General features: G+C 45.8%; 1 protein-coding gene across 5 annotated transcripts in view; it reads right to left on the bottom strand.

Moving 5' to 3' along the window:
• SPOP (speckle type BTB/POZ protein) overlaps positions 1–25,697 on the bottom strand; it is a 60,391-nt gene that overhangs the window by 1,439 nt on the left and 33,255 nt on the right. For all 5 annotated transcript variants that reach the window (XM_081166723.1, XM_081166725.1, XM_081166727.1 and 2 more), the window contains 8 exons: positions 20,882–21,026; positions 20,211–20,332; positions 14,651–14,802; positions 14,383–14,510; positions 5,096–5,273; positions 3,575–3,630; positions 2,360–2,482; positions 82–224 (listed from right to left, as the gene is read on the bottom strand). In XM_081166723.1, coding sequence (XP_081022849.1) covers positions 82–224; positions 2,360–2,482; positions 3,575–3,630; positions 5,096–5,273; positions 14,383–14,510; positions 14,651–14,802; positions 20,211–20,332; positions 20,882–20,959 — 980 coding nt within the window. In that variant the 5' untranslated portion in view covers positions 20,960–21,026. The remainder of the gene's footprint in view (positions 1–81; positions 225–2,359; positions 2,483–3,574; positions 3,631–5,095; positions 5,274–14,382; positions 14,511–14,650; positions 14,803–20,210; positions 20,333–20,881; positions 21,027–25,697) is intronic.

Here is a 25,697-nt window from a genome sequence, read left to right as displayed (position 1 = left end):
TGCAATGGGGCTTTGTTCTCTAGGGTTCTTACTTGTCAATTTCCCCACATTCTGAGGGGAGAAAGGATAAAACCTGCTTACTAGTTGATGAAGTCAACCGCCTGAGTTTTTAACTGGTCAGCGCTGTGTAGATCAGCCAAGATGAGGATCTCCGCTGCATTTTCTACGGACAGGTTGCTGCACAGAGCATCCTCGCACATCACCTTCAAGCGTTCCAAAGCATACTTAAAAGAAAAAAGAGTACAGAGAGGTACTGAAATGAGCTTGCCCTGAAAGAGGAAGACCCAAAAGAGGCTGTGCTGTGGTGGCAAAACTCCCTACAGGTGGGTTTTAGCACTGCTATTTTGAATGGCTTTTGTAGATGTGGTGCCCCACTTCCCTTAATCCTATAAAGTCTCTGTGCTAGCAGTCTTCTCCTTGTTGGAGCAAATGTTCCAAGTCTTGTGCAGTGCTTCTGTAACTATAGCATAGCACTGATACATGCAAAGTGTATTGTACTGTATTATTATTTTTTCAATTATTCAGTAGTAATGTTTGGAAGCACAATATTCAGGAGGAAGAGAGATGCATATTCTGGGCAACTGTCAGCATATCTCACCAAAGTCTGAAGCCTTCTGGCTGGGGAGAAAAAACAACGAAGAGATATTTTAAGTTCTTTTGCCAAAAACACGCATAACAAGTGCCAAACCTAACTGGAGAAGCAGAATTATGCAAAATTGTAGAAGGTAATCTGCATAACTTAATTCTGCTTGCAGAGCTTGAGAGGGCTGGGCAAAGAGAACACACAAGCCCAAGCAGCTGGACAAAAGGTCAATGGAGTCTGGATCTTTAGGTACGACAACATCCTTTCCCATCCTCCTCAATAAACACTTCTGAAAGACAAAGCCTAACTCTCTAATCGCATCTTCACCCAAGAGCCCAATGGCAGGTCTCCAGGGTTTAGGATATGCACTGTGTTTTGTTTATAGTATAATTACGTATTTTCCCCAAGAGACTGGAGGAAGACAGAACAAGCTGTTCCCAAGCCTCTCGGGCAAATATTAAGAGGCTTCATGTGCTGCCATAAAAGGTTTTGCTTTCTGTTCTTATACAGACACCCTGGAAGGATTAGGGGGTGGGGAAGAGCTATATAAAAAGTCACAATTAAAGACCCCCTAAACCTTACTGTCTGACCAATGGGCTGGACAACTGCTGTTGCTAGGCAGGGCTGAAAATTAACTTGCCACTAAACCATCCCCAGAGGCCAATATGGGCTTCTGCTGGGCAAGTGTGCAAGACTCACTTGGCATCTGCTGCTGCATGGTAGTATATTTTGATTTTGTGAAGGGGGCACAAATTTCTATACCCCCCCCCCAATTAAAACTGCGATATTCCATCCTAAATTCCCCGTGCTGCTTTTCTTCCCTGCATACATACGGCAGGGGCTTTTAACTGCTATTCTATTAACGACTTGAACCAAGGGTTGGAAACTCCAATTCTGAGAAGCCCAGCTTCTTCACCTCTGCCCTTTTGCCCCAACCTGCCACACACAGGTAAGGAACAGCACAAAACCTCACAATTCAGTGGCGTGAGATGTGACCTTGAAGCATCAGCATAGGGTCCTTAACTTGCAGGTACCCCATATTCCTGGAGTTGTGAGAGGCTGGCTCTGAGGCTTTTTCACTGAGGCAGTGAAGTCTCATTTCACAGACATCACATCCCTTTTAATCAACTCAGTGCTGGGTCCAGAGGGTGATAGTGATTTACTTAAATGGCAGTGTACAAGAGGGGCACACGCACAACAGAGCAGGGCACCCCTCTCTCTGTGCAATGAGGGGTGTACCTAAAGATTGCTGTCTCATCCGAGAAGCTTCTACAGCAGACTGTTCATCTTTCAGTGCGTTCCTGCAAAGATCAGGAAGCAAGAGTTTGTCTCTATTGGCCCTGCTTCTCCTCTCGCAGGTCAACACCTTGAGGATGGGACAGACTAGGAGGAGAGGGGTTAGCAATGCCTCATGGCTGACCAGGCCCTGGACCTCTTGACAGCAGTGGGATGTGGCCCGCCTCAAGTGTACAGCCACCCACAGCTTACAAATAGGCTGGGCGGGCCAAGGAAATCTCTTTGAACTGTGCCCAAAGACCCAGGAGTGAATCTGGTAAGAAACCAATGGCATGTTCATGCCAGCAAGTTCCCCACAATTTCGTCTCCAGGAGATGAAAACTCCTCTGGTTTAAAAAAACCCACAAAACCAAAGGCCTAGGTATCAAGTATAAACACGATGAGGTTGAAGCCCCGGCTTCTGTGCTGGTCCCCCTCTCCCTTTTCACAAGAGGGGGAAAAAAGTCAACGGCCGGCCAGCCAGCCAAGCATCCTGTGTACCTTATCAGCAGCTGCAAGCAAATCGTCGGCCATTTTGTCAAGGTTAGGCGCCTTTCCCGTGTAAATGAAGCACATCATTTCTTTAAAAACTTCAGGTTCCACATCGTTGATTTCAACTCGATTCTGCACCAGGGGGGAAATTAGGGTTACTCTTCTGACACTCAGGTAACAGACCCAACTGTTGGTCTCCTCCCCCAGATCTCTCTTTTTTTTGGGGGGGGGGCGCAAAGTGGAACTATTTGGAGAGAACACAAATATTTGGGGAAGAAGATGCAGAAGGAACAGAAATGTTCCAGTCTCCTTTGCCTCTTCCAACTACAGAAGAGAACGTGGTGAGACTTTTCCTTAAAGCTTTGCTTTTCCACTGTCTCAGGCAGCAGCAAGAAGCCAGCGTTTACTGTTACATAAATGCCATCACAACTGTAAAACGCTGGCAGCGCAGGAGTATTAACTCCTCCTACAGTGCTTTCCAAATTTCTTTTCTGGTCTGTCTTGAAGGTTCCTGGTGGCTTACAATATGCCCATCTCTCAAGGCTTAGTTTCACAACAAGGCTGCAAGGTAGGAATGGTGGGGACAGTGTATCTTGGAAGGAAGGGCATCAGCTAGTAAGCTTCTCAACTGAACAAGCCTTGGACTTGCACCCAGGGCTCTAGCTCTGGCTCCCTGAAATTTAAAAAACTGGAAGGCAAATGTCCACCTACAGTGAATTCTTTTAATGCAGAAATTGGAAAGGGTAAATGCCAAAATACATATTAGGGCAATGCCTTTATTAGGTCCAGCAAAATGCCGCAAGATTGATGAAGGTTTCTGGAGAACTCGCAAGCTTGCACATTATATTGTGTGATATTTTGGTTGGCCTAATAAAGGTATTCCCCGACTTGGTTTTTGTTTCCATTGGCAGTGCTTGTTCCCCAGCCATTCCTCCGGTCAGGACCTATCTATCTAAAATACAGTTCACAACGTCAGCTCTCTAGCATTCCTTCCCATAGCAAGAGGCCTTGCCAACCTGGACACATGACAGCAATGTATTTTATTTCTGCTTTGAGCCTCTGTGCTGAGCAAGACCTTTGCAAGTGGAGGTCAAAAGTCTGCAGTATTTTTCAGCTACTTGCTGGGGGAACCAAGAGTTGTTCCAGCTCCTGAATTATCTCTCCCAGTCTGCAGATCAGCAAATGGCTCTTCCTCACGACCAGAAAGCTGCTCTACCCACTTACCTTTTTACTCTCTTCCATCTCGTGTTCAAACATAGCGCTGAAAACCGGAGAACGTGCTGCGGCCAGAGGGGTGGGGTGGGGAACACAAGAGAGAAGAGAGAGAGATTGGGGAGGAGGGAAAAGAACACCACAAAATGCAATTAAAACTATGTGAAGAGATAACCTTCCTCTCCAGAGAGGAACTGACACATGCAATCAGTACCTGCAAATAAAGGTACCAATATAACAGGGCGTAAAAAATAAATAAAACGATCATGAGAGAAATGTTATCAAATGTCTTCCTAGGGGCATATGCACACTAGAGAAAGGAGACCAGCTTAAAACTAGCTTTTCCATCAGCCCAGCCCACCCCCCACCCAAGAGCAGCTCTGAAAATTGCAGTTTTGTGAAGGTGCAGACCACTCACAGACATTCTCGGCTCCATTCCCTCCCACTACAGTTCAGAGGGTTTTCCTCCAGGGAGCCGTGGTGGTTAAACCGGCTTGGAACAGAATATATACAGGGCTGTGTGCACCCTCTGCTTAATAAGAGAGACAAAAAACGCTCTGCTCCCAGGCAGACATCTTTCTGCTCCGAGAAAAGCTAGGTTCTGCAACACGCATGAATTATGCAAGTTGAACAAATTTTACAAGCTTGTCACAATTCATTCCGGTTTTGCTAGCCGCACGAAAGTGAAAAATCTACGCAGGGGCCTAGCTGAGGGGGAACACAGGAGAGCATACTCCTAAACTACTCGGAAATCGCATTGAGCAATCCGTCTGGGATTCCAGCAGGAATTGCCTCACACTTTCAAGTACAGTCGTACCTTAGTTGCCGAACACCTTGGAACTTGTATGTTTTGGCAACCGAACAATCAAAAACCAGAAGTGAGTGTTCCGGTTTTCAAACAATTTTTGGAAGCCGAACATCCGGCGTGGCTTCAACGGCTTCTGATTGGCGGCAGGATGCCGCGCTTTGGTCTTCGAACAGTTCTGGGAACCGAACGGACTCCCGGAATGCATTCTGTTTGAGAACCAAGTTAAGACTGTATATCTCTGCAGTCGTAAGACACAGAAACTTGCCTTTCTAAAGGGAGGAAAGAAAGCTGAATGGTTTATCCTGGGCTCCCACAGAAGTGCATTATATACAGCAGGAATGTCCAACAACTTTGGTCAATCTAATGGGTAGATCACTGCCAGTTTTTTTTATAGTGGCAGTAGATTGCAGTCTTCTTGTGAGTTGGACATGCCTGATATAAGTCCTAGAAGACCTCTGGCAAAGCAGTTTTTACAATTTGCACCTTCCCCACCCTCCCAATAGCATTAAATGGGTTTTTTAATCTGAGGTTTCAGTATGATACATTCCCATTGCCCCTCATTCCCCGGTCAAATCAATTGTTCCCATCTTATAGGACCCGCTATTTGGAGCCCCTTTCTGGAAAAGAAGGGAAGCAACCTCCAAAACACTCATCAAGGCAGTCGGCTTGTCCCTGATCAGTCCATCCGCCATCCTGCTAAGCCTCGCGCCCATGTCGATACCGACCTGCTAATATGGCTTTGTGAGCCTGGAACTCCTGGCCTGCCACACACAGGCAGCAGTCTGTGAAGCGAGAGTTTTCCCAGAGGCCTCCCAACTCATCAGCCAAGCGGCATTCAGGTACCTTCACCATGTTCATGGAGTTCTGGCCGGAGATATTGACAGAGTCCTGTACTACACTCACCTGCAAGGAAGTACAGGGGGTTAACAAAAGAAGAAGCAGCAGCACAGTGAACTTTAAAAAAAAGTGGGGAGGAGCACAGGGGTTCAGTGGGGTAGGGTGGAGGGAAACAAAACCCCACAGATGCTCTTGGTTAGGGATGTTTAAGAGAAAAACAGCAATGCACTGAAAATAAACTCTGCCCCCACCCACATACCGGCACGGCTGCCTAAGGATTCCCACAGATTTTGATGGAATCAGAAGTTCATCTAAGTTCTCTCCTTTGGGATAAAAGGCAGGGCCATCCATTTCTACAGATTGGTCCAAGGCACTACTTGCCGCAAGCAAGGAGCAGAGATGTCAAAAAAAACAAATCTGCCGAGCTCCACATGGCTCCAGAAGACAAAGCTATCAGGCCACAAGCGACAAAAACCTCTCTACAGATGAATACCAATGAACACTTACTATATGGCAACCTACAATGGGGTACAGACCAACGCCAGGGAGCCCAGTCTTCTGTACGCTCTTCCTGAACCTCCTTGTTCCTCCTGATTTCATGTCAGGTATATGGAGGTGTAGTAAAATAAACGTCATCGCTTGGCAGAGTGTCACAGGTCAGCTTCCCAAGCAATTACAGACATACTGCAGCAGATTACCACTGTATGAAGTCATTTCGATTCGGCCAGAGTCACTAGCCAGATTCCTTCCTGACCGCACCTACATCTGTTTTATCAGTCCCTAACCTTGAGCACAACCCAGGCTCCAGGTCTTTCAAAAATGAAGGCTCAAGTTAACTAGTTCAGAGGTTCACAAACTTCCTCACCTGGAGTTATAAGCTATTTCGGAGGTGATTAAAAAAATTAAAATTAAAATTAAGTGATATAAGAATATCCCTGGAGCATAGAGGTACCATATGACTATCATGACTGGTTGCCTCTGATGTGACTTATCCTCCAGGAATGAGCATATTGCCCATTTTTAAAAGACTTCCAAGCACATGGCCATTACGGGAAAGAAGGGGAAGCTGATGTTGTTGACAGGCTCCCAACTCTCATCAGTTGCAGTTGGCGTGGCCAACAGCCAGAAATAGTAGTTGCTCTGAATCCTGCAGTGCAAACATGGAAAACAAAGAATCGGGTGCCTGCCTCTTTGAGAAAGCAGCCACTTCAAACTGGAAACGGATGCTGCAAGGATCTCAATGTAAGCTAACTGGCAGCTCCACAGGTACTAGACAGCAAAACAGGGGCTGTGCAAGAGCAGGTGTACCAGTATCTCATGTGATCAGGCCAAACTTGCAGCCTATGTTGCTGCAGGTTGACAGACGGAAGACCCGGCAGAACTACAGCGATTTTTCATTTTTTTAAGACAGACAAACCCTCTTCCTCAGCAGTATTCCAAGTTTTAAATAAAAACCCTGGTAACAGTCTCCCAGCTCACCAAATGTTATCAAATCCTTAGAGAGCCTCAGCAGAGGGGAAAACACACACTCTCTCTCTCTCTCTCTCTCTCTCTCTCTCTCTCTCTCTCTCTCTCTCTCAAATGGCATTCCTGCCAAATAGAAACACAGCTGTAAGCACCTGTGGCAAGAAACGGGGGGAAATTCGCTGAGCATATGGCACTAAATGGCAGGAAAACCTCCTGGCATCAGCAAAAACTAGCACAAGTTTTCATTTCTATGCATAACTTCTGGCTTGCCAGATCCAAAAGCTTTTTTCTCTAACAAAAGCCTGATACTTTCCAAGAATGAATCCCATGCTGTGCGGGGAACAGGCCTTGTCTATTGACGAAGAAGCCCCACACAGAGCGATGCAAAGGCCTGGAAGAAACATGATTTTCTCTACTGTGCTCTACCAGGACCCTCCCCCCCCCCACCCCCAATCTATCCTACAGAAAAACTGAAAATGTTGGAGATCACTGACAATACTCCATCAAAAGTTGCTTTCTCTTTTGGCACGAGTCAAATGCTTTTTAAGGCAAGATTTTTTACTCACTCAAAATGTGAAACATGAAGGTTCTGATGTTAAGGCTCCCTAAAGAACATGGCAAAAGTGTACGTATGTGACACTCAAACCCAAGATGCATTTCAACTCCTAGAGGTGCTGCCCTCTTCATCAGAGGACCATGTGGGGCCTTTGTTTTCTTGTACAGTGGTACCTTGGTTGTCAAACTTAATCTGTTCCGGGAGTCCGTTCGAAAACCAAGGCGCGGCTTCTGATTGGCTGCAGGAGCTTTCTGCACTCAATCGGAAGCCGCGTCAGGCGTTCGGCTTCCAAAAAATGTTTGCAAGCTGGAACACTTACTTTTGCACCGTTCGGGAGCCAACTTGTTTGGGAGCCAAGCCGTTCGGCAAACAAGGTACCATTGTAAATTGCTACTTCCTTTCTTCTGGGAAATTTTGATCTAGTGTGAAGATACTAGAAACTAATACCCTGGCATCTACTGCCCTGGAGGAAAGGAAAATGGCGACGGAGATAGCAGCCTAGCCAGAACCTCCCGTTTTTAATTAAGCTTTTAATTAGGTTTTAGCCATCTTCTGACCTTATGTTTATATTTTTAGTCGTTACTTTTTACCCTCTCTGCTTTTAGCCCAATGGTTTCTTGTTTTATGGTTTTATTATCTACTGTTTTATGGCTCAACTCGACTTAGCGTAACAAGGAACGCTAAAGAAGATAGATTGCAGTTTTCGCATCTAACACACAGCTTTCATCTATTGAAGGGAGGCACGAACACGCTGTATCGTCAAGGCCGAGGTAAATTATTCCCCTTTCCAAAAATATTTCCGCGGTGAGCGTTGAAAGCCTTAAAGCTGAGAACTAAAGACGGAAAAAGGAGCAGAAACCCTAGAGGCCCACCGAGATAAGGGGCAAGCATGAAACCTGGCTTGTAAAACAACCCTCCCTCTCGAAGGTGGGAAACTGGAAGATAAACATAATCCGTCTTGTGAGTGAAATAAGTGAAGCCAAAAAACCCAGGACTAAGAGACTCCAGCAAACTGCTCCCAATTACCTTTTTCCACGCTCAATATGGTCCTTACAAGAAAGAACTATATGGACCTGGGAATTGCACCAATATCACCTCAGGGGGAGTGGGAGCCCCGAAGGACGCAAAGTAAAATCACCAATTACTTCCCCCATAAAGAAGGGAGTAAGAATCCACAGCACGAGAGCACCGCAAAAGAAATTGCCCCTACTGTGCTGGATTGGTCATTACAACGCAAAGACTTACAAACAGAGCTTGAAAGACCAAATTATTCCATGAGCTGGGCGCAGGAACTGGACCTAGCTGAGAACACCCTGATGACCAATTCCCCCAACCCCAATAACCTTGAGCACCAAAAATTAACCCAGAATCTTAGGGAAAACCAGCAAGACCCTCAGAATCTCAGGGGAAACCAGCAAGACCCTCAGAATCTCAGGGGGAACCAGCAAGACCCTCAGCCCACAGCGATTGCCAACAGCATAGAAGAGAGGGGTGACCAGTTACACGATCAAATAGATCAGATACGCACAGACCTCTACAACATAAAAAACTACCTAGCAGTAACAAATGGCCTACTCCTGACGCTTGTGGAGAATTTCAAACAAGTAAAAAGAGCCACAGATCAGTCCTTGGACTCAGAGGCTAGAATCCACATACCACCCAAAAAGAACTCACGCAAAAGAAAACTGGAACCCAAGATGAAGAAAACTAAAAACATCAAAAAATTTAAGCCGTCCAAAAAAACCCAACACATCAGTAAAAAACAGTGGCAGAAACTCTTCAACTTATTATCATCACCTCCTATATCCACGAAAAAAATCAAAGCTCAAGGCACCAAAGAGTTCGACAAGGGAGACTCGCCAAAGACCAAACCCCTCCCTATATGTGAAAATAATTCCCCAAGTACATTCAAAGAAATAAGCCCCCCCCCACGGCTGTTCTCCCCCTGTGTTCGCCCAGCCTGACAAAAGCAACCAAACTACAGCTGGATGTTCCTGTCTTGAATCCACCCAGGACCCCTGTAGCAACTGCAAACAGAAGTAAGTCGGGGATCTCCAATATAGATGGGAACCCGCGGGAACTCCAAGCCCGCAGTAGAAAGAAAGAATGGATCCTGGTCCTAAGCCCGGAAAAGATGGTATTCACGAACTATCCAAAACCACTGGGTCCTCGCACAGGGACAGACCGCGTGAGGCACCTGCTGACTATTATAAACAACATTCTACCTGGGGCAGTTAAAGCAACTGACATAGACAGTATTGACTACCTATATCAAGATGGACATTCAGTCCGTGCCTTGATCACTTTCACAGATCATAATCTGGCCAACTTCATCTTTAGAACAAGAAATCTATTTTTAAAGAAAGGAATAGATTTATTAAGAATCTTTGAAAACAGAGCCCCGCTAACCTCCCTACTGGCGGCCAAGGGGGTAGGGAGACCAGGAACAGAGGTACAAAATGATAGAGTGCACATGCAACAAAACCAGCAAAACCAGAGCCTAGTGCACCAGCAGGAAAACATAGCTCCTACTGAGACTCAACTTCATTTGAACGACAGAGAGGACTCCCTTTCCATAGAAGAACATGCCTTAATAAATCAGTTCTGGTCACTGCAGATGCCAGCCCAAAAGGAAATCTTGGTCAGACTGGACATCCTGAGAAGCAGACTGACCAAAAAGGAGGTCCATGTTGAGACTACGGAAGGCTCACACATACAACCTATATCCCCCAAGTGCCTAGTGGACAAGAGGACGGTAGGAGGTGCCTTTAAATGTGTAGATTCGGAAGTCCAATCACAGCCCCCGCTGGTGTATGGTAAGGCAAAACCCAAACAGACTGTCACATCCCCGAGTACCTGGTTCAACTATCTAAAACTCTCCCCAAATGAATTAGCAACTCCACCAAGTCCAAACCACCCCCTTAAGTCCTCAAGAGCTATGGATAATCACTCCCTTATGCAGCAGATGCCTATCGACAAACTTAATGGGAGTGTTTTTTTAGATGTAAAGGGGTCACTGGACACCGTGGACCCAACAAATTTACACCATGGAGGGACAGAGAATTAAAGCTGCTGTCCTGGAACATTGCAGGATGGCGCGCTAAGAAAAACAATCAACAACTTGCAATGTTCCTTAAGCGATTCGATATCATCCTCCTGCAGGAGACCTGGCACAGCGACCCCATTCTGTTCAATGGGTATTCTTGTCACTCCCTATTTGCTACTCCATCTGTGAGGGGAGGTAGGCCTAGTGGAGGTTTAGCTAGCCTTATCTCCACAGAGCTTGAACATTCCTTAAAAGCCCTCCCAAACTGCAATTCACTCGCCACGGCAGTCCTACTCAAATTCAAGAGAGATGCACTGGTAGTGGTCAATGTCTATCTGCCCCCCTGCCAAAAAAAATCTATAGTGAAAGCTAACTGGGCAGAGTTAGAGGCATTTCTAGAGTCCATAGAATCTTCCCACCCTTCTACACCGATTATAATTGGGGGGGATTTCAACGCCCGTATGGGAATTGATGACAACAATCTTTATAGCCAATATAATCAGATTCAGGACCCTGAAAGTCCAACCGAAGCAGGCGTTTCACGACTTTCTAAAGACAATAAATGCAACTTCTCAGGGCTATGTCTAGCCCAGGTCGCAAAAAGAAGGGAGCTGATGATAATAAACGGTAGTAAGGAAGAGGATCGCCCAGGGGAGTATACCCATTTTTCAAAGATGGGAGGAAGTGTGATAGACTATATTCTGATATCAAGATTCGCCTATAACTCTGTGTCAAAGTTTCAAGTGGGACATAACACCGAAAGTGACCATCTCCCACTAATTCTAGCGCTCAATGGCCCATCGTTTAACAAACCCACGGCTAACCTTTACTACACCCCCATCGTTAATCTGGGATCACTGGCCCCCAGAAGAATTAAATGGACCCCTATGCTCAATACAGAGCTAACTCATCTCCTCCATTCGGAAGACGTGAAGACCATCTACACAGCCATTGTATCAGGTAATACTGGGGAAAAGGCCATGGACTCGTTCAACGAGTTATTAGCAAGACTAAAGACCTTTCTAACAACTGAGATACTTAATTCTGTTACAAAGCGGGCAAAGGATCAAGAGAGATGGTTTGATTTGGAGTGTAGACAAGCAAGGAAACGTCTGAGATCAACCTACCGGAACTACAGAAACACCGGAGCACCCTTGCTATTTATGGCTTACATCGATTTAAGACGAAACTATAAACAGCTATTAAAGGCAAAAAAACAAAAAGCTGAGAGATTGGCCTGGTGTAACTTAGTGAAGGCCTCGAATGAGAAAGATTCAACCTCCTTCTGGCGTACCATTAGGGGGCTCCTGGGCCAAGAGCAGATTGGTCCCACATGTACTGTAGAACCCCAGGAGTGGATGAAATATTTCCAAACCCTCTTCTTCGGCGACAAAGCTCAGAACAATTATCCAAGTGCCTACTCTGAGAACTTACCATATTGGCCTCCTGTCTCCATAGAGGAGGTGGGGAACCTAATTGCCCAACTGAAAAACAACAAAGCCCCGGACATAGACCACATTCCAGCAGAGCTCAAGAAGAACAACATCAGTTGGTGGGCTCCTTTAATGGCGTCAATATTCACATACATCAATTCAACAGGCATAATCCCTGGCTGCTGGACAGAGGCAGTAATCATCCCAATCTATAAAAAGGGTCCTATGGCAGATCCAGCGAGCTATAGACCCATTAGCCTCCTTACTATCCCCAGCAAATTGTATGCCAAACACCTCCACATCAAACTAATTGACTGGATGGAAACGGAGGCAGTTCTGGCAGAGGAGCAAGCCGGCTTCAGACAGGGCAGAACAACAATAGACCATTGTTTCGTTTTAGCACATCTCATTGATAAATACGCCAATAAAACACGTGGGATTCTATACGCAGCATTTATTGACCTGAAGGCGGCCTTTGACTCGATCTCACGAGTCAAACTTTGGGCTAAACTCAATGTTACCAACATTGATAAAAGATTACTATTCTTGATAAAAAGCCTATATAAAGACTCCAAGTTATATGTAAGAACCTCAGTAAATGGACAACTAATTGGCCCTGTACCAGCCACCAAAGGAGTCAAGCAGGGCTGTATTTTAGCCCCGGCCTTATTCAACTTATATATAAATGACATGGTCAAATACCTAACATCCCCGGAGTTTCATGCCCCCAAACTGGCCGAAAAACCAATTTCAGTACTCCTCTATGCAGACGACGCGGTTCTCTTATCACGAACTAAAGTAGGCCTCAAAAGGCTACTAAGAGAATTCTCAGCCTACTGCAGGAGAGATCAATTGGTGGTTAATCACCAAAAAACCAAAGTCATGGTCTTCGCTAGGAGACACAGACATCATAGATGGGAGATGGACAATCAGCCAATAGAACAGGTCAAAATTTTCAAATACCTAGGAGTGGTTTTCCAGTCAACAGGGGCCTGGGAGGCCCATCATAAATATGCTAGGGAAAAAGCATCTCAAAGTGCCAAAATACTGTCTCGCTTTTACTTTACGAAAGGGGGCAGACATATCCCAGCAGCTCTGGAGGTCTTTCAAGCAAAACCCTTGGCGCAATTACTCTACGGGGCCCAAATCTGGACAGGAAATCATTGCCGCACACTTGAAACGGTCCAGTCTAAATTCTTAAGACAGATTCTAGCCGTTCCACCATGCGCACCAAATGCGGCCCTACGGCTGGAGACTGGCCTCTCCGTCGAAACCCGAACCTGGTTAAGAACATTTAACTATTGGCTTCGCTTAAATTTAAACCCATCCGGACTACTACCTCTAGTAGCACGAGATGCACATAGAAGTCGGTGGTCCAAAGTAGTGCATCAAAAACTACTTATATGTGGCCTCCAAGCACAGCATCTCCTGAAAATGGGTCTCCCCAAGGCAAAAACTATTATTGATCAGCGCATGAAGGATATTGAGCAGCAAAATAATCTGGCCTATATTAAGAAATTTAGTGCTTGGTACGCTTATCTGCCCCGCTCCCACTTTGATTTTCGGGCACCTTATTTGTCTACCTTAACCATTCCAAAACTCAGACGGGCCTTCACACTGGCCAGACTAAATATGTTACCCTCGGCTGTTCTTGAGGGTAGATATCAAGGAACTTCATTTGAGAACCGGCTCTGCCCCTGTGGAGCTGGCTGCGTGGAGACTGTGTCACACGTCCTCTTGTCTTGCTCCCTATATAAAGATCTCAGGGACGAGACCATCGCGCCGCTCCTGTCTGCCATCCCAGGCCACTCTTGCGAAGCCAAGCTGTTCTCACTCCTGGCCGACCAGAACGGCTCGACAACAGAGAAGGTTGCCAAATTTGTCGAGAGAGCAATGAGATTGAGAGCTGCTACCTGAGTGACATTAGCGTCGTCGCCCAGATTCCTCTCCTAGGATTTTACTATTATTATCGTTATGTTTTGCTACTATTATTTTGTCGTCCCCTAAAATGTATTTTATATAATTGACTTTTTAGTTTTATTCTTCTTTGTATTCATCTACTGCCCTTTGGGCATGTACAAAACCAACACTGCAATCCAGGAGCCAAGGTTCACTGAATGGGGTTTACTTATGAGAAAACATGTTTTAGATTTCACTTTAACGCACTGATAGTTTTTGAGGCTGCAATCCTATGCATGCTTACGGGGGAGTAAGCTCCACTAAACAAGAGTGGGTCTTCTGAATAAAGATGTACAAAACTGTTTTATAAATTTCATAAAGGCAAAAAAAAAGGTAGTATTCCCCCTCCCCCCGGATTTATGGAACTATACATTTCTAGTCACACATCTGCTTCCTCCCTCCCCCTCCACAGGTTAATCCACGTAATTCACATGACAGCATGCCACAAGCGAGAAAAGGTGCTTGCAGAGAAATAGCTCCAGACAACTCAAGCAAGCGAGCCAAGCCACACCTTACGGAGGGAGTTACAAAAGGCCCCTCTCCCAAACAAAACACTCAGGGTCACCATTCGACTCCAACTACTGTGCTCAGTTCAGAAGGAGTGATGGACAAAGGGATTGGACATGCGATGGGAGCTGAGAAACGTCTTTGCAGCCCTTCTGCGGTTTTCTTCCAAATGAAAGAAAAGATTTCGCGTCGTTTTCCCCTCCTTACCTCACAGAAGAGAGTGAGCTTGTCATCTGGGAGGAGTCCGTTGGCCTCATCCAAGAGAAAATCTCTTCTAATAAACTTCTTGAATCCCCAGTCTTTGCCTTGCACAAACCGGTAGGCTCGCTGACTCTCTGGAAATATATAAACAAGTGGGGGCTCTTTTTTGAAAAAGGAAAGCCAAGAGACACACAAGCAGGGCTCTCATTCGCTCTCGCTGCCTGTGTTTAAACGGCAACTGAAGCGCAAGGAACCGGCCACCAACTCTGCGTACCCATTGCTTTCGTTTCTTCTCCTTTTGCGTTCAGGATGGAGAACTTGAATTTGGCTCGGACTTCGCTCTTTGGACAGCTGACCAGGAGCAGGTAGAGCGAAAGGTAATCTTTACTCTCTTCGTCCAAGCCCTTTGGATTCACGCGCAAACACCTGCAGAAGCAGAAAGATAATCTTCATCTTCTCGATATGGTCTTAAACCTGCTGGCAGAAACAAGTTTCCACACACAGATCTGCTTGCACTGGGTGCACAAAAGAAAATGCAATGTAGGGGACAAGGGAGGCACAACCTCTGATAAGGCGATGCTTGCGGTTACTCCACAGAGATCCCAAAAGAGGAAAAGAGTTGTTTGGACTTTTTTTCTCTCCCTTGCATGGGATTCGTGCTCCCACATCCTTAGCTTTCTTCTGGAGGAGCAAGGACAACCAGAACTAGATATTAAATAGGATGGAGATGCACCCAAGTGCTCTTCCTTTGGATTCCTCACTAGGTTGGATTTATCTTGTACAGGTCCCAGTTTAAACTGGCCAATGCGCATGGATTACAAGTATGGCTTGGCTCACTTGCTTGAGCCATCTGGAGATATTGATCTTGTGGTGTGCCTGTGGCTTAGATGGCATGGTCATGCCTTGCTGCAATCTGTTAGACAACACATTTTGGCCCCTTGCAGATGATAATATAAGATTTCTTAGCTAAATTTTCATTTTTTAAAAAATAAATGTTAAAAATATTTTTTCATTATTACAGTTTCCAGAACCACATTTACATTGAAATCAACGTTTCCCTCATTCATATCTTACTTTATAATAAGACAATCATTTATGACTTCCCTTCTTGCCTTTTCCTGGTTCCTTTGATTTCCCCATTATTTCTGCATATTCTTATATAGCAATTTCGTTCTCTTTTCCTGTTATTATGCCTTTATTTTATGTTACACTGTTGAATTTACCTTAATCCTGCTAAATTTTTCACATATTTACAGTTATTTCCCAAATACTCCACAATTTTTTTCCATTTCTCTTTATATACTTGGTCCTCTTGTTCTTTTATTCTACTAGTTAAACCTGCTAGCTCTGCATATTCAATCATTCTTAGTTGCCAGTCCTCCTTGTTAGGAACCTCGCTCACCCTCCATTTCTGTGGCAACAAAATCCGAGCTGCAGTATGGGCATACATAAATAAGTTTTCCTGACATCTGGGTATTTCTGCCTGTACCATTCCCAAAAGGAATGCCTCTGTTTTTGGGGGGAAAGTTTTTTAAAACATTTTTCTCATCTCATTGTATATCATTTCCCAATACCCTTTAATTATTTTGCATGTCCACCACATATGGAAGAATGTTCCTTCTACTTCTTTACATTTCCAACATACATTGATTCCGATTTGTACATCTTAGCTAGTCTACTGGGGGTTAAATACCATGTGTGAACCATTTTCAAACAGTTCTGTTTCAACACATAACATGCAGTAAATTTTAAATCTTTCTTCCATAATTTCTCCCAATGGTCAAATTCTATACTATGCCCTATGTCTGTTGCCCAATGAATCATTGATGATCTTACCAGCTCGACTTTTGTTTCTTATTCCAATAACATCTTATACATTCTAGATAATAACTTTTGATTATTTTCTAATAAATCTCTTTCAAATTGCGAGCTTTGGTCTGAAAATCTGTTTTTCTTATCCATTTTGAATCACTCATTTAATTGATAATATTGTAACCAGTCTGTTACCTGGCTACTATATTTATTTCCTCCATAGTCTTGAGTCTAGGTTCCCTTTCTAAAAAATCCAATAAGTCTCTTTATGTCGTCTTGTCTATCCATATTCATTCTCTTCTAAACAATTGCTTCTATTGGCGATAACCACAAAGGTGTCTTCCTTTCCAGCAAGTTCTCATACTTCTCCCAAACTCTATATACCTTCTTTCTAACCACATGGTTTGAAAAACATTTACCGTATTTTTCGCTCTATTGGACGCACCGGACCACAGGACGCACCTAGTTTTTAGAGGGGGAAATCAAGGAAAAAAATATTATCCCTCCCCCCAGCCACAAAGAGCAACGGACAGGCTGTGCGCAGCCTGTCTGCTTCTCCCAGAGCTTCTTGGGGCTGCGGGGGAAGCCCGGGTTCCCCCACCAGCCCCAAAGAGCAAAGAAGCCAAGACAGCGCACGGGATCCATAGCCGCGCAACCTCTCCAGCCAGGAGCTAAACCTCTCCAGCGCGGCTAAAGAAGAAGACAAGGCAGTCCAGGGCAGGCACCCACTGCCCTGGCTTCCTCTTTAGCCTTGCACAGCATCTTTAGTCTTGTGCAACGGGATGGATTGCGCCCGCTGTCCACCGGGGCTGGACTAGATGACTCCTGGGGTTCCCTTCCAACCTTGCAATTCTATGACCTCGGAAGGTGTTTGGGGTCTCCACCACTGGAGGCTTTTAAGCAGCGGTTGGGGGACCATCTGCCTGGCGTTCTTTAGCTGTGATTCCTACATTGTGAGGGGGCTGGGCTAGATGACCCTCAGGTGGCCCTCCCAACTCTATACAGTCCTACAGTTCTGCAGCAGGAGATCCACAGCCACTTAGAATCATAGAATCATAGAATTGGAATAGACCACAAGGGCCATCGAGTCCAACCCCCTGCCAAGCAGGAAACACCATCAGAGCACTTCACACAATGCCCACTCCCAATTTTCATCTGAGAGACATGTGGCTTCAGTGTCTAGGTAGGTACCCCCCTACTTGCCACACTTCCCCCACCTCACTTAAGCTGAGGGAATTCCTGCCCAGAGAAGCTCCCAGGTGAGGCAAGGGTTAAGATCTACCTCTGGTAGATCTCTTGCGGCTGGAGAGGCACGCAAGGCTAAAGAGGAAGCCAGGGCAGTGAACGGGATGGATCGCGCTCGCTGCCCTGGCTTCCTCCCACCCCCCCCCACCCCCGGAGAGGCGCGCAAGTCCAAAGGGGAAGCCAGGCAGCGAACGGGATGGATCGCGCTCGCTGCCCTGGCTTCCCCTTTAGACATGCGAAGCCTCCCACCCCCCCCCACCCCCGGAGAGGCGCGCAAGTCTAAAGGGGAAGCCAGGCAGCGAGCGCGATCCATCCCGTTCGCTGCCTGGCTTCCTCCCACCCACCCCCCACCCCCGGAGAGGCGCGCAAGTCTAAAGGGGAAGCCAGGCAGCGAACGGGATGGATCGCGCTCGCTGCCCTGGCTTCCCCTTTAGACATGCGAAGCCTCCCACCCCCCCCCACCCCCGGAGAGGCGCGCAAGTCTAAAGGGGAAGCCAGGCAGCGAGCGCGATCCATCCCGTTCGCTGCCTGGCTTCCTCCCACCCACCCCCCACCCCCGGAGAGGCGCGCAAGTCTAAAGGGGAAGCCAGGCAGCGAGCGCGATCCATCCCGTTCGCTGCCTGGCTTCCTCCCACCCACCCCCCACCCCCGGAGAGGCGCGCAAGTCTAAAGGGGAAGCCAGGCAGCGAACGGGATGGATCGCGCTCGCTGCCCTGGCTTCCCCTTTAGACATGCGAAGCCTCCCACCCCCCCCCACCCCCGGAGAGGCGCGCAAGTCTAAAGGGGAAGCCAGGCAGCGAGCGCGATCCATCCCGTTCGCTGCCTGGCTTCCTCCCCACCCCCACCCCCGGAGAGGCGCGCAAGTCTAAAGGGGAAGCCAGGCAGCGAACGGGATGGATCGCGCTCGCTGCCCTGGCTTCCTCTTTAGCCTTGCGAAGCCTCCCCCCGGCTGGAGAGGTTGTGCAAGGCTTTTCTAGAGGAGGGAGAAGGGACTGACTGGCGGCGTCAGTCCCTTCTCCCTCTTGGGGAAAAGCCCGCAAGAGCCGCGCGAAGCTTGTGTGGGGCTCTTGAGGGCTTTTCCTGCCTGCCTCCTCCCTGCATTCGCTCTATAGGACGCACAGACTTTTCCCCTTAGTTTTTAAGACGGGAAAAGTGCGTCCTATGGTGCGAAAAATACGGTATGTATTTTAGTTTTCCCATACCATAGACATGTATGGCAGCCAAATTTGAGATCATGACCTTCCAAATGCAATCAGTGGGTGTTTTTCAATACAATCCATTCCTTTAGCCAACAAAGACACGCTGCCTCACAATATAATTGTAAATCTGGCAGAGTGAAGCCTCCTCTTTCTTTACTACCTATCAAAATTTTATGCTTAATTCTTGGTTTCTTCCCCTGCCAGAAAAATCTAGTGATATCTTTTTGCTGTTCTTTGAAGCAGTGTAAATTGCTGACCACTGGGATGGACTGAAATAAAAACGTTTTAGGTAATATAGGCATTCATTTTAATGGCTGATATTCTACCCACTAGGGAAAGTTTCATTCTCCCCCATATTTCCAACTCTTTTTTAATCTCCTTCAACACCTTTACTTAATAATCTTAAAATAAGTTGAGATTCCTCACAGCCAGCCATATCCCTAAGTACTTCACCTTTATACATATTCTTAATCCACTCACTATTTCCAGTTCTTTTTTTGAATGGTCACCCATGTTTTTACTAATATCTTAGTTTTTTCTGCATTTATTTTAAGGCCTGCCACCTTCCCAAACTTTCTTATATCCTCTAATGCCTTAGGAACCCTTTCAAGTGGCTGTTCTACTGTTAATACCACATCGTCAGCAAAAGCCTTTAGTTTATAGGATTGTTGTCCCACTGAAATTCCTTTCACTTCCCCGTTCTTTCTTATACCCTGTAACATTACTTCCAGCATCAATATAAACAACAGCGGGGATAATGGGCAGCCTTGTCTAGTGCCTTTCATTATTTTACAGTTATCGGAGAGATTATTATTTACAATTATTTTCGCGGATTGCTCCATAAAGGTAAAGGGACCCCTGACCATTAGGTCCACTCGTGACCAACTATGGGGTTGCGGCGCTTATCTTGCTTTATTGGCCGAGGGAGCCGGCGTACAGCTTCCGGGTCATGTGGCCAGCATGACTAAGCCGCTTCTGGTGAACCAGAGCAGTGCACGGGAACGCCATTTACCTTCCCGCCGGAGCGGTACCTATTTATCTACTTGCACTTTGACATACTTTCGAACTGCTAGGTTGGCAGGAGCAGGGACCAAGCAACGGGAGCTCACCCAGTCACGGGATTCGTACTGCTGACCTTCTGATTGGCAAGTCCTAGGCTCTGTGTCCCGCGGATTGCTCCATATAGTTTGCTAATTCCTGTTAAGAAGGTATTACCCACTTGCATCTTTTCTAACACCTTGCTCTTAGCTGCATTTTCAATATGGATGGATGGTATTGAGAGTCACAAGTAAACCACAGGGATATTGATATGAAGCATGTTTGTATATCGTTTCTCCTTTCCCCTGAAGGTCAGGGCAGTTCATTGCCTCAGTCATTCTGAAGACAACCCCACGAGTCAAGTCATTATTGTGCCATTTTACAGAAGGCAGGATTGAGGCTAAGCATTAGCAACCTCCCCAAGGCCTCCCAGTGAGTGTGCACCTAAGTAGGGGTTTTGAACCCAATTCTAAGCACCACAAGCTACCAAATGCCGTGTTCGTTGCTGGTCCCCATTGTGCACTGTATAATGATCCTTACCACTTCAATTTATCATTAGCTCCTGATGAAAATGTCGAACTTTTGATGACCTCTCCCATTTCCTCCCGGCAAAAGCTGAAGTTGTTGATGGTCCACATGTAGGAAAATTTGACCACTTTGATCTTAAGGGGGAAAAGAACAGCAGAAAGACAGTTACAAATAGCAAGATGATGGAAAGACAACATACCTTATTTCCAATGATGATACGTTAGACAAGCCTTTCTCAACCTGTGGGTCCCCAGATGTTGAACTACAACTCCCATCAGCCCTAGCTAGCAAGGCCAGAGCTCAGTGATGATGGGAGCTGTAGTCCAACAACATCTGGGGACCCACAGGTTGAGAAAGGCTGCATTAGACCATTAGATGGCTCAAACAGACCTTAGCATGGTATCCAGAACATGGAAAGCAGGGCAGCCATTCCTGGGAAACTTGACACTAACATCACACGGGTCACGGGAGTCCCTGCTTTTACACATCAGATTCATCACTGTTAAAAGTGGGCAGAACTGAAGCTTCAAGTTTTAGAAAGCATCACACGCTGCCCAAAACACTGGCTCGGGACCGTGACAATTTGAACAAGGCACCAAAGATGCCAGCCAGTATTGCTTTTCACTAAGATATTCTTTGCCCCTCCGTGGGGCAAACAAAAGGATGCTAAAATGCGGACTTACTTGAGTGTAACACCAGCTCTCAGCAACAGGCCCACTTGACATCTCTGCCGGAGGAGGAGGACTCGGTACCCTTGACATCGCCAGTTTGGAGGTCAGACAGGATTCCACAGGTTAGTTAAAGAAATCTGTGTGTACAAACTTCACCCTGATTAAAGAGGAAGAGGGATATAAAGGTTAGTTAAAACTTCCCAGCAATTGTTAAGTTACCTCAGAATAGCATGGGTTCTGGCTAGTTTTCCAGTGCTTTGTTTTTAAAAAATTGTCTTATTACTGGAAAAGGTTAGGCACTGCAGATTTCCCCACCTCTGTTACCTTACTATACTGTCTCTACACCAAGTTGAATTTGCGGAAGGAAGATAATGCTTCGCAATGTTTACTACTTACCTTAATGCCCCACTGCGGGCCACTAGTTTCTCAGCTACACTAGTCAAATAAGGGTGTTTTAAATGCATTATAAACATGCAACACCAGATTGTGCTACTGAGCACGAAACATTTCTATGTAATTTTACATAGGGTTTCCCCACCCTCCCTTTTGCTATAACGATTTATTTTATGACTTATTTATAGCGGGGGTTTTCCTGTGCGTAGATCAGGGCTCCTCTTTTACGTATGCACCACGTATGGGTCAAATCATGCACCACGTATGGGTTTGCAACTTCAAGAGAACAACCGAGAAAAACAAGAATTATGAGCCTACTGAAAAATATGGACCTTGTTTTCGATCCACAGGAATAAAAGGGGACGAGCAAGAAACAAGGTAAGAGTCATGGGACAGGTACAAGGTCTTGCACCACTCTACGTACAGAGACAACTATAATTGTTTTATCCCACGCTCTACCTGAGCTTTTTCAAACACAAGCTGACATTTAGCAGCGTTTGAACAAAAGGAACCTGGGGCCAAACCACCATCACAAATAATTCAAAGATTTTCAGTAGCAGCCCTGTGAAGTGTTGGCTTGCATCCAAACAATACAGCCCTGGAGACATGAGATGCATTCTTATTCTTGCCCACAAGTTACCCCTAAACCTAAAGGTAAGGAATATCACAAGGCTCCCTTCCAGAGTCAACTACTGCACCTTTCGTAGCACTTGTACACTGAGACAATATAAACCCACTTCAGACTCACTCTAGCTAGCTAACTCAGGTGCTTCGCTAGCTCCAAACTTTGCATCATTAACATTCAAAATAAAGAGCACTGTTAAGGTACACTGTGCATTACTTTAGAGAGATGGCAGGCCTTGCCCCAAGGAGCTTACAATTGGAATTTTACCAATATGTGAGGCACTAGATTATGGGGACTGAAGAGACTGGCAAGAACAACAAAAGCTGCTGCGTGCTATACAATTATATGAGTCTATGAACCAAGTTGAGAGCTATGTTCAATTAAAAATAAAGTAAAATTAGCGAACTCTTGCAAATGAGAGGCTGGCTGCTCACTATTCAATGTCTTTGGAAAACCATTATTCACACAGGCCTTTCTTTGCCAGTTGGCTTTTACTGATGTTTTTGACCTCTAGGTTAGATTAGTGAAATGCGTTATATGTGGGGCTGCCTCTGAAGACACAGAAACTTCAGCTAGTGCAGAAATCAGCAGCCAGGTGGCCCACTGGGGCAAGATGGTTTGAGCATATTACATCAATCCTGGTTTGACTGCACTGGCTGCCAATTAGTTTTGTGCCCAATTTAAAACACTGCTCACAGTCTATAAGCCTTAAATGGCTCAGGACTGCAATACTTCGAGGACTGCCTCTTTCCATATTAACTGACCTGGGCCCTGCAATCATAATATGAAGCCCTTCTACATGTGCCTCCTCCACGAGAGATCCGGAGGGTGACAACATGAGGCTGGGCCTTTTCTGCAGTGGCTCCTGTTTGTGGAATGCTCTCCCTGGAGAGGTTTGGCTGGCACCTTCATTAAACTCCTTCAGGCATCAGGCAAAATTGTTCCTCTTCAACCAGGCCTTTGGCTGATTGACATCTGATGCCCTTTTAAATGTGTCGTGGGAAGGGGAGGGATTATTGGCTTGTTTTCCCCCCTTATTTTTATTATGTATTTTGTGTTTGTTTGCATTGTAATTTTATGTTGTGAACTTGCCTGAGATCTACAGATGAAGGGTGGCATGTATGTATAAATGTTGTAGTTATGTTTTTAGGCTGTGCACCGCCTTGAGATATTGAATATGAAAGTGTCTAAGCATAAAAACTTTCTTAAAAAATAAAATATGTGGCTCACTTATGTTGGGAAGATTATACAGTGGTACCTTAGTTTTCGAACGTCTTGGAAGTTGAACGTTTTGATTTTCAAACACCAAAAACCCAGAAGTAATTGCTTCAGTTTTCAAACGCTTATTGGAAGTCAAACGTGCCACACAGCTTCCGTATTGAGTTTTCTGGAAGTAAATGCTTCAGTTTTCGAATATTTCGGAAGTCGAATGGTCTTCCGGAATGGATTACGTTTGAAAACCGAGGTACTACTGTACTTTAGATTTGCTCCTCAAAGCCTTGTTCACATGCTTTGGTGGAGTAGCTCACATAAAGAATTGCAGTTCCTTTCCTTTGTGCACTGTGGCTTGCTGGTTCCCTCTACAACCAGCACCATCCTTTTCTCAGACTTGCAGAACGATGAGCTACCTGCCCATCCAAAGCAATCTGGGTCCTCTGGGAGAAGCACAAGGCTCTCTCTTCCCATCCCTCGTGGCTCCCTAACACACTTGGCTGCTAACAGCTGGCAAAATGTGTGTATCCACCAGCCCGACAAAATCTAAAATTAAAAAAAGGAAAAACACACCAAAACAGTCAAAACTGCCACAAACAGCAGAGGTGCGAGAGATAAGATAAGAAAAAAACAGATGTTCTCATAGAATTTGCAATGGGGGGGGGGAAGGGGAGAAATGAACAGAACTGCTGTTTTTTGTTCACGTTCCAAAAACAACAAACCTTTCTCATATATATATTTTTAAAATTGGCACATTAGTTCCAAGCTCTGATACAATTTTCAGATGCTTTCTACCTTCCAGGGTGCCGAAGATATAAACACATTCTTTCTCTATTCTAAGTAGAAAAACTGACACAAACTCCTTAAATAACAGATGTACAACCATCAGCGATCCAAGACAATTGCCTTCCTGTACACTTTGCACTCTCCAGAAGGCTGGTAATGAGATGAATGCTACCTCTACAAAAATCTTCATGTTAAGTAAGGAATAAGCCTGTTTTCCTACTGCAACAACAGTGTTTTGATATAGCACCCTAGTTGGGGTGTATCAGGCCTCATGCACACAACACCTGGACAAATCTGTTCACACCATCCCGCAAAGGGTCAAACCTGCACATCAGAGTGTCATTTTCCCTTTTGCTGGGAGCTACCACTGGCAGGTCTTTAATCCAAGCACTTTTTCCACTGCCATGTACAGTGGTACTTCGGGTTACATACGCTTCAGGTTACAGACTCTGCTAACCCAGAAATATTACCTCGGGTTAAGAACTTTGCTTCAGGATGAGAACAGAAATCGTGCTCCGGCGGCGCGGCAGCAGCAGGAGGCCCCATTAGCTAAAGTGGTGCTTCAGGTTAAGAACAGATTCAGGTTAAGTACGGACCTCCGGAACGAATTAAGTACTTAACCTGAGGTACCGCTGTACTTCTCAATAGCCATGCCAACAAGCCAAAGCACTACTGAAGCCCCACTTTTATTCACTTATGTCAGCAGCAGTTGCTTTAGCTGCCGTCACATATGCTGCAGTGTTTAGGCCGTGCTGCACAGTGGTTGGAGTGCTGAACAAGGTTTCGGGTAAGCCGAGTTCAAATCCCCTCTCAAGTATAATTCATGAGGCTCACTGGGTGCCCTCAAGCCTCTGCCACTTCCCCTTCCATCTCAAAGCATTGGTGCGAGATGAAAATGGGGGGGGCGGGGGGAGTACAACTCTGAGCAACCTGATGAATCACAGAATCATAGAGCATTGGAAGGGGGCGACGAGGGTCATCTAGTCCAACCCACTGCAATGCAGGAAACTTTCACCCATCGTGGGGCACAAACCCACGACCCTAAGATTAAGAATGGGCATAGGCATAGGCAAATTTGGCCCTCCAGATGTTTTGGGTCTACAACTTCCATCATCCCTGACCACTGGTCCTGTTAAGCTAGGAATGATAGGAGTTGTAGTCCCAAAACATCTGGAGGGCCGAGTTTGCCTATGCCTGATTATAAGAGTCTCATGCTCTACCAACGGAGCTATCCCGGCTGACAGGGTGGGACAAAAATGCAATAATGCCACAGCTGGGCACTCTCTACACACAGAAATCGAGCAACTTGAACTAGGAATGGAAGATTAAAAATTCAGGTAGGTAGCCGTGTTGGTCTGATGCAGTCGAAATTAAAAAAATTAAAAAATTGTCCAGCAGCACCTTAGATACCAACTAAGTTTGTTCTGGGTATAAGCTTTCGTGTGCACGGTATCTGAAGAAGTGTCATGCACACGAAAGCTTATACCCAGAACAAACTTAGTTGGTCTCTAGGGTGCTACTGGACAATTTTTAAAAAATATATATATTAAAAACCACTGCTAAGAAATGACTGTGGTGGGTCAAAGGGAAGTTTCACTTTACCTCTGGAGCTGGTATGGGAAACTTGTGGCCTCCCAGGTGCTGCTGAACTACAACTTCCATCATCCCTCAACACTGGCCTTGCTCACTGGGGTTGATGGGAGTTGTAGTTCAGTAACATGTGGAGCACCAATGGTTCCCCCAAATGTCTTAGAAGACGTGGACCAGAATCTGGTGAGCAGAGGCCACAAGGTTTCCATTTTTGAGTGATCG

The sequence above is a fragment of the Podarcis bocagei genome (genome assembly GCF_964188305.1).
Source record: "Podarcis bocagei genome assembly, chromosome: 13".
Lineage (NCBI taxonomy): Eukaryota > Metazoa > Chordata > Lepidosauria > Squamata > Lacertidae > Podarcis > Podarcis bocagei.
This window is presented reverse-complemented; position numbering and strand designations above follow the sequence as displayed.